The 15,538-nt window shown below is 47.6% G+C and overlaps 1 protein-coding gene across 1 annotated transcript in view; it reads right to left on the reverse strand.

Moving 5' to 3' along the window:
- The window catches only part of SGPP2 (sphingosine-1-phosphate phosphatase 2), a 103,751-nt gene extending 89,064 nt beyond the window's left edge, over positions 1–14,687 (reverse strand). Inside the window, exon 1 of the mRNA XM_028510635.2 lies at positions 14,469–14,687. Within this exon, the coding sequence (XP_028366436.1) occupies positions 14,469–14,687 (219 nt within the window). The remainder of the gene's footprint in view (positions 1–14,468) is intronic.
- Positions 14,688–15,538: the final 851 nt, after the last annotated feature.

The following is a 15,538-nucleotide window of genomic DNA, read 5'->3' on the forward strand; positions in this document are numbered from 1 at the left end:
GACTTTGCACGGTTTAATAAACGTCCCCTCCGGCTGGGGTCACAACCACCGCTGCTGATGCTTGGGACTTTGTCACAAAGATGTCAGTGGTGGTTGTAGAAAATCCTCACACGGGACAATGGTAGTTATCTTAGTAACCAACCATCTGATATTCCTCAAAAGCACAAATGAGACCCTGGCTGGTGTAGCTCAGTGTATTGAGCGCGGGCTGGGAACCAAAGTGTCCCAGGTTCGATTCCCAGCCAGGGTACATTCCTGGGTTGCAGGCCATGACCCCCAGCAACCGCACATTGATGTTTCTCTCTCTCTCTCTCTCCCTCTCCCTCTCTCTCTCTCTCTCTTTCTCTCTCTCTCCCTTCCCTCTCTAAAAATAAATAAATAAAATATTTTAAAAAAAAAAGCACAAATGATCTTTATAAGAGAACTTTTTCTATGAAATAAAAATGGTTTAATTTTCTCTAAACTACTACCTTCTATTACTAAAAAAAATACAGAAAATACAGACAAGCATGAATAAAAACTTTCTTATATGTCCAGAGAAAACTACTGGTACCACTGGGTTCATCATTCCAATTTTTTTTTTTAGAAAATAGGTTCCAAGACATGCTTATATAGTTTTAAAAATTGGGTCATATTATAAATATCATTTTAAAAAATTTGCTGCTTTTGGTTGAGGTTGAACATATCATGAGGTTGAGCGTATCAACATGAGGCTGAACATGTGTTTCCATGTCTAGAACTAGGTGGAATTTTAATTGCTTTCAAGATATCCTTTGGATATTGCGGTTTAGTTTTCCCTTTGTAGAATATAGCGGAGGGGAAACCTCTTCAATCAGATATCCGATAAGTTAGATAAGTAAGGAAAGTACCTGTGTGGGAAGAACAAAAATCTACCAACCTAGTCCTGGCCAGTGTAGCTCGGTGGATTGAGTGTGGGCTGCGAACCAAAGTATTGCAGGTTTGATTCCCAGTCAGGGCAAATGCCTGAGTTGCAGGCCATGGCCCCTAGCAACCGCACATTGATGTCTCTCTCTGTCACTCTCTCTCTCTCTCTCTCTTCCCTCTCTAAAAATAAATAAATAAAATCTTTTAAAAAAATCTACCAACCAGACAAATGGGTTTGCCACTTGGGGAATGGGTACACCGTTGACCTTGAGCCTGGAAAAAGCAGCCATTACAATGAGAGTTGTGCATCCCCTGCCACGGCCTCAGCTACTGGCATTCAGAGTGCAGCTGCGATCGCAGAAATCTGTGATCCTCTTTATGACTGTCAGAGACAATGATCTCTTCTATCGGTTTTCATTTACAGTCAGTGGCGGGATCCTGCATGAAATTACACATGGGCACAGGAAACCCCCCAAACAGTATCTTATGCTAAACACTCTCTCACTGTTTTATTTCATTTGAGTTCATACTCTACCACAGGAAAAAAAGCATGGGTGGGTGATAAAGGGACCCGAGTGTAAATCTCAGGAAGGCAAGCGTGCTGGACTTTCTAGGGGCGGTAGGGCTGAGAGTAGCTGGTAGAGTGGGAGGGGGATTGAAGATATGGAACAAATCAGTTTGTAGACTGAGAGACAAAATGACAACTGAGGGCAGACTGATGGACCAACCACACCAACTCGAAGTGGATTAACAAAACAAGGTGCACGCGCACACACGCACACGAACACACACACACACACATACACACACACACACACACACACACAGAGCTCATTTTAATGCGGAAACCCTGCAGCTATAACACAAGTCAGCCAGACTAAAGTCAAGGGCAAATGTGCTTTCCTGACCCTCAAACGTTTCCCCACGTTCTCCCTGGGCAGGTGGCGGGGGCCAGTGGGCAGGGGGTTTGCCATCAAGTCCTGTGGCTCTGGAAACAGACACTCAGAGGGAAAGCTCCCGGATGCCGCCCCAGGTTTCCTGGGCTTCTTGCACTGGTGCTCGAAGAACGCCTGCAGTCCAAGCTGTGACAGGGCGGGCAGGACCAGCTCTTGGCAGGCAGCATTGGGACCGTAAAACTTTTTATTTGGAAATAACAATAGGTTCACAAGCAATTGCCAAGGTAGTACAGAGGAGTCCCATATGCCCTTCAGCTGTTTTTCCACAATGGTGACATCTTACATAATTACAAACACGCCATCTACACCGGGAATCTGACATTGGCACGGTGTGTGTACCTCTCTGCACTGTGTCACCACGCGTGTGGACTCGGGCGACCATAACCATCCTCAACTTACAAAACTGATCCGTCGCCACAATGATCTCCCTCCGTTCCAACCCCTTTATAGTCATCCCCCGATTCTTAACCCCTGGCAACCGCTAATCTGTTTTCTGTCTTTATAAATTTGTCATTGCAAGAATGTTACATGAGTAAAATTATATAGTAGGTGACCTTTCCAGATTGGCTTTTTCACTCAGCATAACGCCCTTGAAATCCAGCCAAGTTGTTGGGGAAGTCAGTGGGTCACTCCTCTTCTATGGCATCGTATTGCACGGCACCACAGTTGATTGGGCCCTGCATCTAGTGAGAGACGTTTTGGTTGTTTCCAGTTTTTGCTGTTACAGATAAAGCTGCTATGAAAATCATGTATAGGTTTTTGGGTGAATAAATTCCTGCATCTCTGGGATAAATGCTCAGGAGTGCAATTGTGGATTGCATGGTAAATACATATTTAGCAGTAACTTTTAAAGATTAAATAAATAAGTCCCAGTTTTTAAAAGTTGAATCTCAAAAACAGAATAAACAAACCAGCGGAACATAGAGAGAACAAACTAATGGCTGCCAGAGAGAGGAAGACTGGGAGCCTGGGAGGAAAAGGTGTGGGGTTAAGAAGTAGGAACTGGTAGTAACAGAACAGTCATGGGAATACAGTCAGTAATATTCTAATAACTATGCATGGTGTCAGATGGGGACAAGATTGATCAGAATGATCACTTAGTAAGGCATGTAATGTCTAATTGCTGGTGTGTACACCTGAAACTGATATAATATTATACGTCAACTGTAATTAAAAAATAAACAATGAGCCCTGGTCAGTGTGGCTCAGTCAGCTGGAGTGTTATGCCGTGCACCAAAGGGTTGCAAGTTCAATTCCCAGTCGGGGCACACATGAGAGACAACCCATCGATGTTTCTCTCTCACACTGATGTTTCACTCTCTCTTTTCCCCTCCTTCCCTTCCTCTCTCTCTAAAATCGATAAACATATTTAGAAATTAACAATGCTTTTTTTTTTGAATCCTCACACGAGGACACACCTACTGACTTTAGATAAATTGCCTTCCTAGCTGAGAGCAGCCAGGGAATGCAGGCCTCCCCAACCCGTTCAGAAACCCTGACGCCCGCCCCAGGCTACCGAAATGTCCCAACCCTTTCACAGGCAGCAAAGGGTGGGCCTGGCCTGGGAAGAAGAGTCAAGGACAGGGGCCCAGGCATGACATGTCTACACCCAGTTACCTTGACGGGAGTGAGTGAGTTATTTCCCTTCTGTCCCTCGGACCCCAACAGCTTTCTCTTTATAGGGAAAGAGTAGAGATAGATTAGTTGTGAGCTTATGTTAACCAGTGTGCAGTCACGTGACGGGCCACAGGTATGCACACAAACGGAGTGTTGTTGGGAGTCATGACCGAGACCCTACATTTTCCAAAAGACAATCAATCAGGCAGGGAGTGGGAAGTATAAGCATGAAGAATTCTGAAATGAGCTTCTCTTGTGGCTCTCAGGAATAATTTGATATTTAGACATAGATAAACATTGCAACAATCTCAATAGAAACATTAGAAAATGGTTAAAAATTTTTAAGTTATAGTTGCATGATTAAGCGATTATACTATTAATATCATATAATTAAAGAATACTCAGTGACATGGGGAAGTGCTCACAATCTGAGTGAAAAAAGTTAATTCCAATATTATATGTTCATAACTTAAATATACTATGTGTGATTAGAGATAAAGGAATCAGTACTCTTAAATGTTAATATTTTTCTCATGTTACAAAATTTTGACAGGATTTTTGTTTTCTTCTTCATACTTTTTGGTGCTGTCCCAGTATTTCTGCATAAGCATGTATTATTTTAAAATTATGAAAATTACCCAATTTTTGATATCTTCCTAGCTGAAAAATCATCAAAAGATCAAAACTCAGAAAGAAGAAAAATACCCCACTAACTCCTAACAGAGCCGCCTTTCCCTTGTGATGCTTTTAACAAAATCTTTGATGTTCCAGCACTTGGCTACCTTAAATCACCGTTCAAGAGAGAATACTTTTTTTAACTGCAAAACAAAAAAGTTCATCTTAGATGCTTCTCTACCCATTAAGCCCTGGCCTCTCAGCATCCAACATTTTATACCTTCCGGAGCCTTCTCATTCCCCATCACCCCTGGTTTGATGGGCTGATCCCCATAACATTCTATGGAAACGAAGTTTCTGCCGCTTGGAAGAATCAAAGTATTCCCCTAGAAGGCAGAGAGGACATTTCTTTGGCAGGTGTGATTGCCATGTACGTGGGCATCAACAAAAGCAAGAATGCAGCCAGGGTTTTTTGTTTTATTAAACTACGGGATATGGAGCTGCCGGTGAGTGCTTGGGGGGCTGGCGGTAACATTTAGAACCGTTCAAGTGCACCATCAATATCTAGAACAGTTCAAGTGCACCATCACTTCCTTTCCAAGATTCCCAAGCCCCACCCTCCCTCAAGGTCTGGGGTGTGTTAACCCTTCCCCCTCCACTCACCTTAGCCCCTGCCTAAAGATATTTTCTTTGTTTTTGTAACACTTTGCTAATTAGCCCATAGTGTGTTTGAAGCAAGAGTGCCTCAAGAAAAATATGTGAATTGTAGTCGTGACTGGATGTTTCAGTTATCTCATCTTCTCAGTATGCAGAGTGCATCTCATCAGGGAAGTAACAATGATAAAGAGCAGCGGAAGACCCCCCCTGCTAGCATTTTCTGTGGTTCCAAGCACAGACAGGAGTGCTGGCTCTGAACGTGCTGCCGGGAAACCGTCAGAACTTTCTCCCAGGAAAGTGGTGTGCTGGGGAAAATGTCAGAATGCCTCTGCCAAGGTGTCAATCTTATCAGAGCGAGAGGATTTAATCATTAACACAAAGGGTTGCCACAGAAATGAAAGTGCTTTTTGAGAATTTAAAAGTTTTGACGTGTCAGCTCTAAGGCAGGTAAGTTCAGATTAGACTGGGCTCACTGAGAACAGCCCTCCTAGACCACAGTAACTGAATCCCACTGTTTAAGTGGGCAGGTATTTCACCATTGCTAAGTTACCTATATCCCCCCACCCCTGCCGCCCAGGTGTCCGAGGGAAGAAAGCAAAGCAGTGAAAAAGTTATTCATTAATCAAAATCCTCCATCTTTTCCTGGGTAGAAAGAAAGGAGCTAGCAACAACAAAACATTACGGTGAAAGGTGAAAGAAGACACAGAAGGTAGAGTGCTCAGGGGTAAAATGACAGCAGACAGGACTAGAGAGAGAAGGCGATCGGATCACATTTCTGCTGAGAAAGAAAAGGAGTTTGGCACCCCTCTCATGCTTCGTTCCACAGGCACCATTAGCACCTGCCATGTCCCAGGCACAGGTGAGGGAGAGGGACCTGGTCTGGTCCCCCTTCCCAACTGCACAAAAATGACAGAGCAAATGATCCAAGCACGATTATGTGCAAGTCCCCAGAATGGTAGGGACCAGCGCTTTCTGGTTGCAAGGGGAGACTCCCCCCCCCCCCCCCCCCCCCCCGCCACAGGTTCTCTCTGGGGACTGGAGTTTGTTACAGGACTCCTCAGAAAGTAAGGACACAGTGCCAGCAGACACACATTCTGTCCTCAGAAGTGGAGACCACCATACTCAAGGCTCCCCTCTCCACTCGGACTTTTTCCTCCTGCTTTTACCATTGCTACAGACGTCCTTCTGCTCTCCTCTCTGCATTGGAGTCCGCTGTCCTACTGCTTCCTCTGCGTCCAGCCTTTCTCTTTCTCTCTGAAGTTTGTCCCTGCTCTGCCATTTATGTCCCCACGTCTGGGTCTTGCATTCAGACTCCCTAAGAGAGCCATCCGGAGGCTACGCAGTATCCCAGTTGGATGGAGTTCTCACACCAGGCCATTTCACAAGATGCTGACCAGCCTACAGAAGGCTGCTTTTGACTCAAGGGCTGACCCCCATCCGCTCAGCTTCTATCCATAATGGTGGGGCCTGTGATTCAAGCCACGGCAACCAGTGTCTTAGGAGACCCTCTGTGGTCTTTTTCCTCCTAAGGTGTTACTGCAGGGTATCATGAAGAGCCTCAAACAGATTATTAAGGCTTGATTTCATGTTTTTCCCCCGTATTTGCTGCTGTTTGAACACACAATAACATCAGCCTCTCTCAAATGCCTCAGTACCAGGCTCCCTTCACAGCCACAGGGCATCGCTGGTCCGTCCCACGTTCTTTCCCATCGAGCACATGACACCCTGAGAACCTTTCTTATCTCGGTGTCCTAGTTGTCAAGTCTGAGCAGGCACCTGGGAGGAAACTGATTGGCCACGCCCCCACCTAGAGGACGAAACCCAAATTCTGCAGGAGGCCACACTAAGGCGTGAGCCTAATACTCTGGCTCTAGCCCAAAATGCCAGCCAGTATTGAATTACCACATCGGCCTCTCCATGCAACCTGTGCTTGGACATTCTCCGTTTGTCCCTCCCACCTCTCTCTTCAGGGAGGCTGACGCCTGTGGTCTGCATCGGCCAGGCTCCCAAGCTCCCTGGCTTCTGATTGGATCTGGCCAAAGGGAGGCTCTGGCAGGATCTGAGAAGACACATGGAGAATGAGCCTCAGATGCATTTCCCCCACTACTTCTTCTGCCTGGAAGCAGCTATCCTGCTCCACCAAAGGCCTCAGCTCCCCGCAGGGGCCTCCCTCTGACGTCTAAGCTCTGCTTGGGGCTGGGGTTACCACAACCCTACCCGCCTCCCCGGCTTTTTTTAGTCGAAAGTTACCTGCTCCGAGACCATGTGAAATTTTTCCAACCCTGCCTCCACCTTTGTAAAAGAGTCCAATCTTGAACTCCCTTCGATGACCCACCTCTTTAAAAAAATATTTAAATAGATTTTATTTGAACAGTTTCAACATCAAGAGAAATTTCAAGCATAGGACAGAGAGTTCCTGTATACTCCACATCTTTCTCATACAATCTGCAGCCAATTTTCCTACCATTAATATCTTATACTATTAGTATGATACATTTACCATAATGCTGATGCATTATTGTTAACTAAAGGCCATACTTTATTTAGACTTCTTCAGTTTTTACCTAACGTCCTTTTTTTTTTCTGTTCCAGTGGCCCATCCAGGGCACCGCAATAACAGTTAGTCACCCCGTCTCCTTAGGCTCCCCCATGGCTGGGACAGTTTCTTCACTTTCTTTGTGTTTGAAGACCTTGACGATTTTGATGAATACAGGTCAGGTGTTTTACAGAATGCCCAATTTGCCTGATGTCTTCCTTCTGCTGAGACTGAGGGCGTGGGTTTGGAGGAGGAGGCCACAGAAGTGAAGTGCTTTTTTCAACACGTATCAAGAGTATATGTTTTCAGTACACGACGTGATGTCAGTGTGACTTATTGCTGTTGATGCTAACCCTGACCACCTGGCTGGTTTCTATGCTATAATGTTACTCTCTCCCCTCCCACCCAACCTTTCCATACTGTACTCTTTGGAAGGAAAGGGTACAGCCCACACTTAAGGAGGGGAAGTTATGTTTCCTCCACCAGAAAGTGGGGTAGACCCTATGTGTCTTTTTTTAATTGGTGTAAAGTATATATAACATAAAATTTACCATTTTAACCATTTTAAGGGTTCCATTACCCTTTCTCAATAGGCCACCTATGGCCCACTGGGACTCTTACTATATCCAAGTTGAACTTGTTGCTATTCACCAAAAAGGACAATCTGTCTTGATGTTTAATCACATGAGATTTCCAGGCAGAGAAAAAGAGCTTCTTCCTTTTTTTCCCCCTATTTGACTCCTACTCACTCTAAGACCTGACCTAACTCAAGACTCCATGGGCTCCTCTGAGGATGATGAGTTTCTCCCCCTATCGTCTCGTCATGCATTTACCCTTCTAGTCTAGTATTTTTAACATTGCACCACTTTCTTTGCGGCTTTCCCCAGGGAGGAACTAAATATTATTTCTCTTTGATTTTTTAAGGCTGAAGACTGCCCCAGAAACACAGTTGCTGATCAATAAATGTTGGAAATAAAGGAAGAAAACTGAGATGGAAGTCAAAGTGGACTATTTTTTCCCGAAGACTAAAAAGTGTTGATACCTGACACTGGTGGGGGTGTGGGAAAACCTGCACTCATAGTTATGTGCCATACACACCCTTCCTGCAGGACAGATTGCTAATGCCTATGTAAAACCATTTTTGAAAGGTTTTCTTTATTTACTTTTAGAGGGGAAAGGAGGGCAAAAGAGAGGGAGAGAAACAGCTATATTCGAGGGACACATGGATGTGTTGCCTCTCACATGCCACCCCCAGCCCCCGGGGACCTGGCCCGGAATCCAAGCATGTTCCCTGACCAAGAATTGAACTGGTGACCTTTTGGTTCGCAGGCTGGCACTCAATCTACTGAGCTACACCAGCCAGGGCTAAAAACCATTCTATATACATCTTCCTACCAGCAAATGAAAAGACACCTAGCAAAGGGAGGAAATATTTTAAAATCATACATCTGATAAGGGATTGATTTCCAAAATATATAAACAACTCATATGACTCAATAGCAAACAAACAAACAAAAACACACAATTAGAGAACAGGCAGAAAATCTGAATAGACATTTTTCTAAAGAAGAAATACGGATTGCCAAAAAGTACATGAAAAGATGCTCAACATCACTCATCATCATGGCAATGCAAATCGAAACCACAGCGATGGATGTATGACCACATATCTGTTAGAACAGCTGTTACCAAAACGACAAGAAAATGACAAGGGTGGGTGAGGATGTGGGGGAAGGGAGCCCCTGTGCGCTGTAGGCAAGAATGCAGACTGGCGCAGCCACTGTGCAGAACAGCATGGAGGTTCCTCAAAAAATTAAAAATGCAACTTCCATATGAGCTAGCAGTTCCACTTCTGGGAATTTACCCAAAGAAAAACAAAATACTACCTTGAGAAGTCAGATGCACCCCCCTGTTCACTGCAGCATTATTTCCAATATTGAAGACCTAGAAACAACCAAGTGTCCACTGATGAATGAATAGATAAAGAAAATGTGCCTGCCGTCCACATGCACACAATGGAATGTTATTTAGCCATAAAAAGAAGGAAGTCTCGCCATGTGCAACAACCTCAGGGAAAGGCCTCGAGGGGAGTATGCTAAGTGACACATCAGACAGAGAAAGACAAGTACCATGTGATCTCACTTAGAGGTGGGATATAAAAACAACAACGGCAAGAAACAAAACCGAAGTCAGATACAGAGAACAGATTGGTGCTTGTGCGTGTGGGGAGTGGTGGTTGAAGATGGTCAAAAGATACCAACTTGCAGTTCTACAATAAAGAAGTCATGGAGATGCAGTTACCGCAACATACAGCACCGTGACCACAGCCAACAGTACTATATTGTATACTTGAAAGTGGCTAAGAGAGTAGGTCTTAAAAGTCCTCATCACAAGGAAAAAAATGTAGCTACATGGTGACCATTTCACAATACACACAAATATCAAATCATGATGTTGTATACCTGTAACTAATACAATATGTTCATTATATTTCAATTTAAAGACAATCAAGATATATAGCGAGATACTTGAACAAAGATGTTATTTTAATGGAAAACTGGAAGCAAAGGCCCATCAGCCAACTAAATTTCGGCAGATCCCTGCCATGGATGACGTAGAGTCACTGAAGATCAGTTTTAATATTTACCGAGTCGTTATCTTTGGTGGTGGTGCAGTGGGCATGGGTCTAACTTTTTCTTTGCATGTTCCCCAATTTTCTAGTCTGAACAGTATCGGTAATTAGAAAAAAAATTGATCAAATATACCTTTGCAAAATGGCTTATTTTACCATTTCAGACCTGTTCATCTAAAGTTCGACCCGCTGGTCACTTTAGTTATAATCAAGCCAAAATGTCACAGCCCCCACAGCAGCAGCAGTGGCCAACAGCTGGCCACCCCTCCCTTCATCCTGAACGCACAAAGAGGGGTGGGTCTCAGGACAAGAGAATTCAGAGCTTTCAGCTGTCTGACAGCTTTTCCAGGCCCCACTTCTGACCTGGATCCTGGACATTGCTTTTTTTGTTTTGCTTTTAAAGCTCCTCTGACAGTACTTTCCAGCCACTATTGGAAAACCATGGTTCTATCCCACTCTGCTCATCTTGCATACGGGATGGCTGAGGCCCAGAGGAGCTCAGAATGACCTTGAGGCAGAGTCGGGTCCAGGTCTCTGGATTCCTCTGATAGTTCTTCACACTTTAGAGGGCCAGTCGAGTCAAGGCTGGGGTGTTGTAGATCGACAGACTTGCAGCGCCCCAAATACTTCTAGTGGGAAAGAGATCTAAAAACAGCCTATCTTTGATCCCCTCTCCAACCCAACCTTAGAACTATGTCTCAGCAAATAGTTATCAATAAGTGTTTATTAAGCAGTGTACTTTGTAAAGATTATCTCTAGTTTAATATGATGAGAAAAGACACCGCAAAGGCTAACTTAATGCAACTGTATTGAGTAAGCAAAGATGATAAAAATCAAAATACCATTACTATATCCAAAGCTGGTTCTATGCCAGAACAAATAAACACAATTTTAATGGGGCCTTTGCCCTCCTAGCTCCGTCCCAGAATCTCTGTCTCTTGCTCTTGGCTATACTGCCAAGAACACCCTCCAATAGTTACCCTTGAAGAGCAAAAGCAAATTCTCTTCCTACCCAATCTCCTCGCTGCTCGCAACCAAGCCCCAACACTTCTCATCTTCCCCATGAGACAGAGTAAGAGAAGCCATTGAATTTCTCTCTGGAGGATGGACAGTAGAAAGAGTTTAGACTTGAAAGTCAAAAGATCTGGCTGTGTGGGCACTTGGCAGGCCAACCCTTCAGGACTCAAAACTCTGTGATGTTCATGACTATTGGAACATACCTGAGGTTCCATCTGACTTATTTCATGACAGCTTTGTACCAGCCAAGACCAGCTCTGGTTTGCAGAAGGTGTAGTTAGTCTTTAAGCTAGCAGTGTGCAATGTGAAGAGAACTTGTAAAGGAAAGGCCTTATTCAATCATTTGTGTACTTGGCCTGTTTTAAGAATTAAATCTAGAAAAGGTGGGAGCCGATAAAGTCAGATTTGTTACAATCTAAGTCACTCAAATGAAGAAAACAACTTCTCTATTGTTTGAAGGGTCTAAATCAATGCCCTAGCGCTTCCTGACTTCTAGGCGTTGTGGGAACACTTGATTTTCAATATTTACTCTTAAATTTTAAAGAAATCTTTGCTTTTTTGGTCTTGAGTCTTTAGCCCTCTCTTCATTTTTCCTGCTCCTGAGTGAATACGGTTGTGTTGGATGCGAAGGAGGAAACCCCTACCATTCGGCTGACGGAAGGCCCAGGCTCTCCGAGCAGCAAGAAGACACTTCTCTGCAAGAAATCTGTATCTTGCTTTAAAGGGCTGATGTTATGTTGCAACCTGCACCCATTCACTCACAAAATCCACTGAGCTCCCATGTGGCAGGCCACGAGGGCGGAGTCGGGAGGGGCTGGGGTGAACAAAGAGAACACCAGACATGCTTCACAAATCCTTCGACCTTGCCTCCCACTGCAGGAGACCGGATCAGGGCTCCACACAAAGGGGTATTCATGCCCTGGCCAGGTGACTCAGCTGGTTGGAGTATAGTCCCATACACCAAAAGGTTGTGGGTTCCAATCCTGACCAGGCAGGTACCTGGGTTTTGGGTTCTAGTCCAGCTCAGGGCATGCACAGGAAGCAACTGACTGACATTTCTTTTTCTCTCTCTCAAATCAATAGGTATACTCTCAGGGGAGGATTTAAAAAAAAAAAAAGGTGTATTTGGACAGTGTGATAAATGCTGTAATGAAGAAACACAAGAAAAAAGAGAACCTATAAAAGCAGGGTGAGCATGGAAGGTGAGCAAAGGTGTCTATTCTTGAGGAACTGACCTTCGGCAGTGAAGGATGAGTGGGGGTTATTTAGAAAGAGAACAGGCAGTGCAGGCAGGCCCCAGGCTGGGCAAAGGCCCCGGGCCAAGGGGAAGGACAGCTGTTGCAGAAAGTTTCTTCAACTTTCCCCTCAGAGTCCTGCCAAGTCTCTGGGGCAGGTATGCAGTCCTTTTCTTTTGGGAACTCACCTGTATTTGCAAATTAATCTTCCCAAGTCACTGGAAACCAACCCACCTTTAAAAATATCTGGGAACCTCTCACTTATCAAATGCTTTCATGTTGTTTTCCTCCATCACACATCACCATGGTGATGCCTTATCATGAATTTCTCGCTCACTCTTACTTTTTCCTGCTCTACAGTGAGTGAGTTGTGTGTTGGAGGGGAAGTAGGAAACTCCTTCATTTGGTTCAGTGAATAATGAGGCTCTTTAAGCAACAAAAAGACACCGCTCTCTGCAAGAAATCTGCTGACAGTGCTTTTAAAGGACGAGAGGATCTTTTTCCAGAATACATCACCAGGGGTGATGTTTACAACAGTTGGAAGTGCACCAGTGGAAAAATGCACTCTCCTTCAGCTTCCTGAATTAGGGACACGGAGCCTGGGCATCTACCTGCTGGTGTCAACAGGGGGCACACAGACAATGCCCTTGCCGCATTTCATGAAAGCGCATTGTCCTCATCTCCCCACTCCGCCCCATTTTTTAAAAAAAGATTTTATTTATTTATTTATTTTTAGAGAGGGAAGGGAGGGAGAAAGAGAGAGAGAGAGAAACATCAATGTGCGGTTGCTGGAGGCCGTGGCCTGCAACCCAGGCATGTGCCCTGGCTGGGAATCGAACCTGTGACACTTTGGTTCGCAGCCCCCGCTCAATCCACTGAGCGAGGCCAGCCAGGGCTGCCCCATTTTCAAGACAAGGCAAGAGGAAGGGCTGTCCCAAACTCATCTGAAAGTTCCTGGACATCACGCGGAATAGAGAAGGAAAGATAAAAGGAGAAAACAGTATTATGGAGGAGGATGTCTCTGCAGTGGAACACACACACCCCCTTCCCCTCCCCTGCCACCATCTCCAATTCTGTAACTGTATGCACACAACATCCCACTGCTCATAGAAGTCAGGTCCTCAGATACTAGAAATCGACACAAAAATAAATGTCACCTTCCTGTTACCAAAACTTTCAAGGAAAAAAAAATGTGGCTTCCTCCATGGCTCCTCTCAGCCCTGTTCCGCCCGGCCCCACCCCAAAGGAGAGAGTTGGAATTGTTAATACAACGCTTCTGCCTGCTGGGCCACACTTTTCACCTCCCTCAGGGAAAGGGCAGTGAGGTGCTCAGGGAATCTCACTGCGGCAGAGAGTCCTCCCTCCCTCCCAGGAGCAGCCCTCCTCCCCGGCAGACAGAAGCCCTGGCACGTTAGCCTCTGCGGCCTGTCTGGCTGCTCCCTCCCGCCCAGAGTCCCGGTGCACTGCGACAACACGCGCCGGCTTCCCAAAGCCGCAGTGGGTTGTGTAACCGCTCTCGGAACACCTAGAGGGGAGCGTGGGGAGCTTCCCTGCTGATCGCATCTGATAAAAGTCACTGGTGCCAGTTGACACGAGTCCCACCAGCCGGGAGCCCCCCCCCCCACCCCGCCCCGCAGCTCTAGGGAAGGGGGAGAATGAAGCGCTGTTAGGACCTCATTTCTGCGGGGAGAGGGGGGCGGCCAGCGGGAGGGGGAGGGGCGGGCAGTGTGTGTCAACCTTTCCAGGAGCAACATTTAAACCCGAAGTTCCGTCCTCAGAGCCGGAGATGCACAAAGGCGAAGGGCACATTGAGCCCCGCTACACCCCGCTAATGTGCATCAGGAAAGGGGGGGTGGGGCGGAAATTCATGAATCCTGGGGGAGTTCTCAGAATTTCCCCCCCGGGGAAGCCCGTCATGGAAATGCCAAGGACATCTCCTCTCCGTTTTTCAATTACGTAACGCTTACCCATGTGGGAGAGGATACATGGACATAAATTTAACTTCTTATGAAGGTAGAAAGTCTCTAAATAGACTTCATTTAAAGCTCTGGGGGCATCTGAAGTCGAACTAGACCTGGCTGCTACCTGGCAGCGTTAAAGCGGGGCATCCTGGTGACTGGACACCCCCCCCCCAGGCCCCCTCCCCTCTGCCCACCGCGCCAGAAGCCGGGTCCCTGCGGGGCTGGCGCCCTCTGCGTCCCGCAGGCTCCACGCTCGCGCGTCTCCGCGTCGCGGAGGCACCTGGACCAGCAAGTCCGCAGGAAGCGGAGCGCGCTGCCCTCTCCCCCCACACCCACGGACACCTGGCCCGCGGTTACCTGCGGGGCCTGGACTCTGCGCAGCCCATTGGCCGGTCCCCCGCCGCCCTTGTCGTTGGCCGCGAGGTGGTGAGCGACCCCGGGAGCCCGCGCCACGCCCTCCGCGAGGCCGGCGCTGTTCTCCCGGGGGGTTTCCTCCGGGCCCGGGAAGAGCCCGCAGCTGCGCTGGAAGCGGGCGACGAGCTGGGAATCCTGCAGGCTCCACAGCAGCTCGGCCATGGTGCGCCCCGGACGCCGCTGCCGCTGCCGCTGCCACTGCCACCGCCGCGCCAGGGCCCTCTGCGCTCGCCGAGTCCCTCGCCCTAGCACCAGCCGGCCCGGCACCGGGGGAGGAGGGCGGGCGGGGCCCGGAGAGCCCGCCAACAGGTGCGCCGCTTCGGTCCTAACGCCCGCCCCCGCCCGGGCGCAGGGGAGCCCAGGTGTGCGCCTCCACCCTTCTCCCGGCACGTCGGCCCGCCTTTCCTCCCCCTCCGGCTCCGGAGTCTGTCCGGTCCCGGCTGGGCGGAGGAGCACAGGTGTCTACACCGCCCCTCTCCCCGCGCGACCGCGCCTCCACCCACTCCAGGCGGGCGCAGACGTGCCACCTAATGGGGAGCGGCGGAGCACGTGGGAACCTGCGGGAGTCCGACCTGCCGAGACGGCCGGCTGCCGCCGTAGTCACCTTCCTTTCACTTCGGCGCCCCAGGCGAGATCAGAATTCCGCCTCCGCCCCCCGCCCCCGCCCCGAAGCCAGCCCCCTACTCGCCCATGACAGCTTTAGACGAGTCAAGTCCTGTAGGGGAAACCCCCCAAGTTCGTCTCACACTCTGCGTGACGCGACATCTCGCCAAGGGCCGAACTTCCTCGACCTTGCTCTAGAGCACGGGAGGCTGAAAGTGCACCTGAGTCATCCGCCGCGTCCCTGTGTCCCTGACCTGTGATTTGGCAACTGGGGAAACTCTTTTAAACGCATAGGTACAAAATGTGATTCTCTCTCGGTTTTCTGCTTTGAGAAAGATGACGCTTGCCCCTCCTTCTCCTTATTTCCCTTCTCTGCCTCTATTTGCCCCACGGAGCAGGGAGGACGGAAC

This window comes from Phyllostomus discolor, chromosome 4, assembly GCF_004126475.2.
Source record: "Phyllostomus discolor isolate MPI-MPIP mPhyDis1 chromosome 4, mPhyDis1.pri.v3, whole genome shotgun sequence".
In the NCBI taxonomy this organism is placed as follows: domain Eukaryota; kingdom Metazoa; phylum Chordata; class Mammalia; order Chiroptera; family Phyllostomidae; genus Phyllostomus; species Phyllostomus discolor.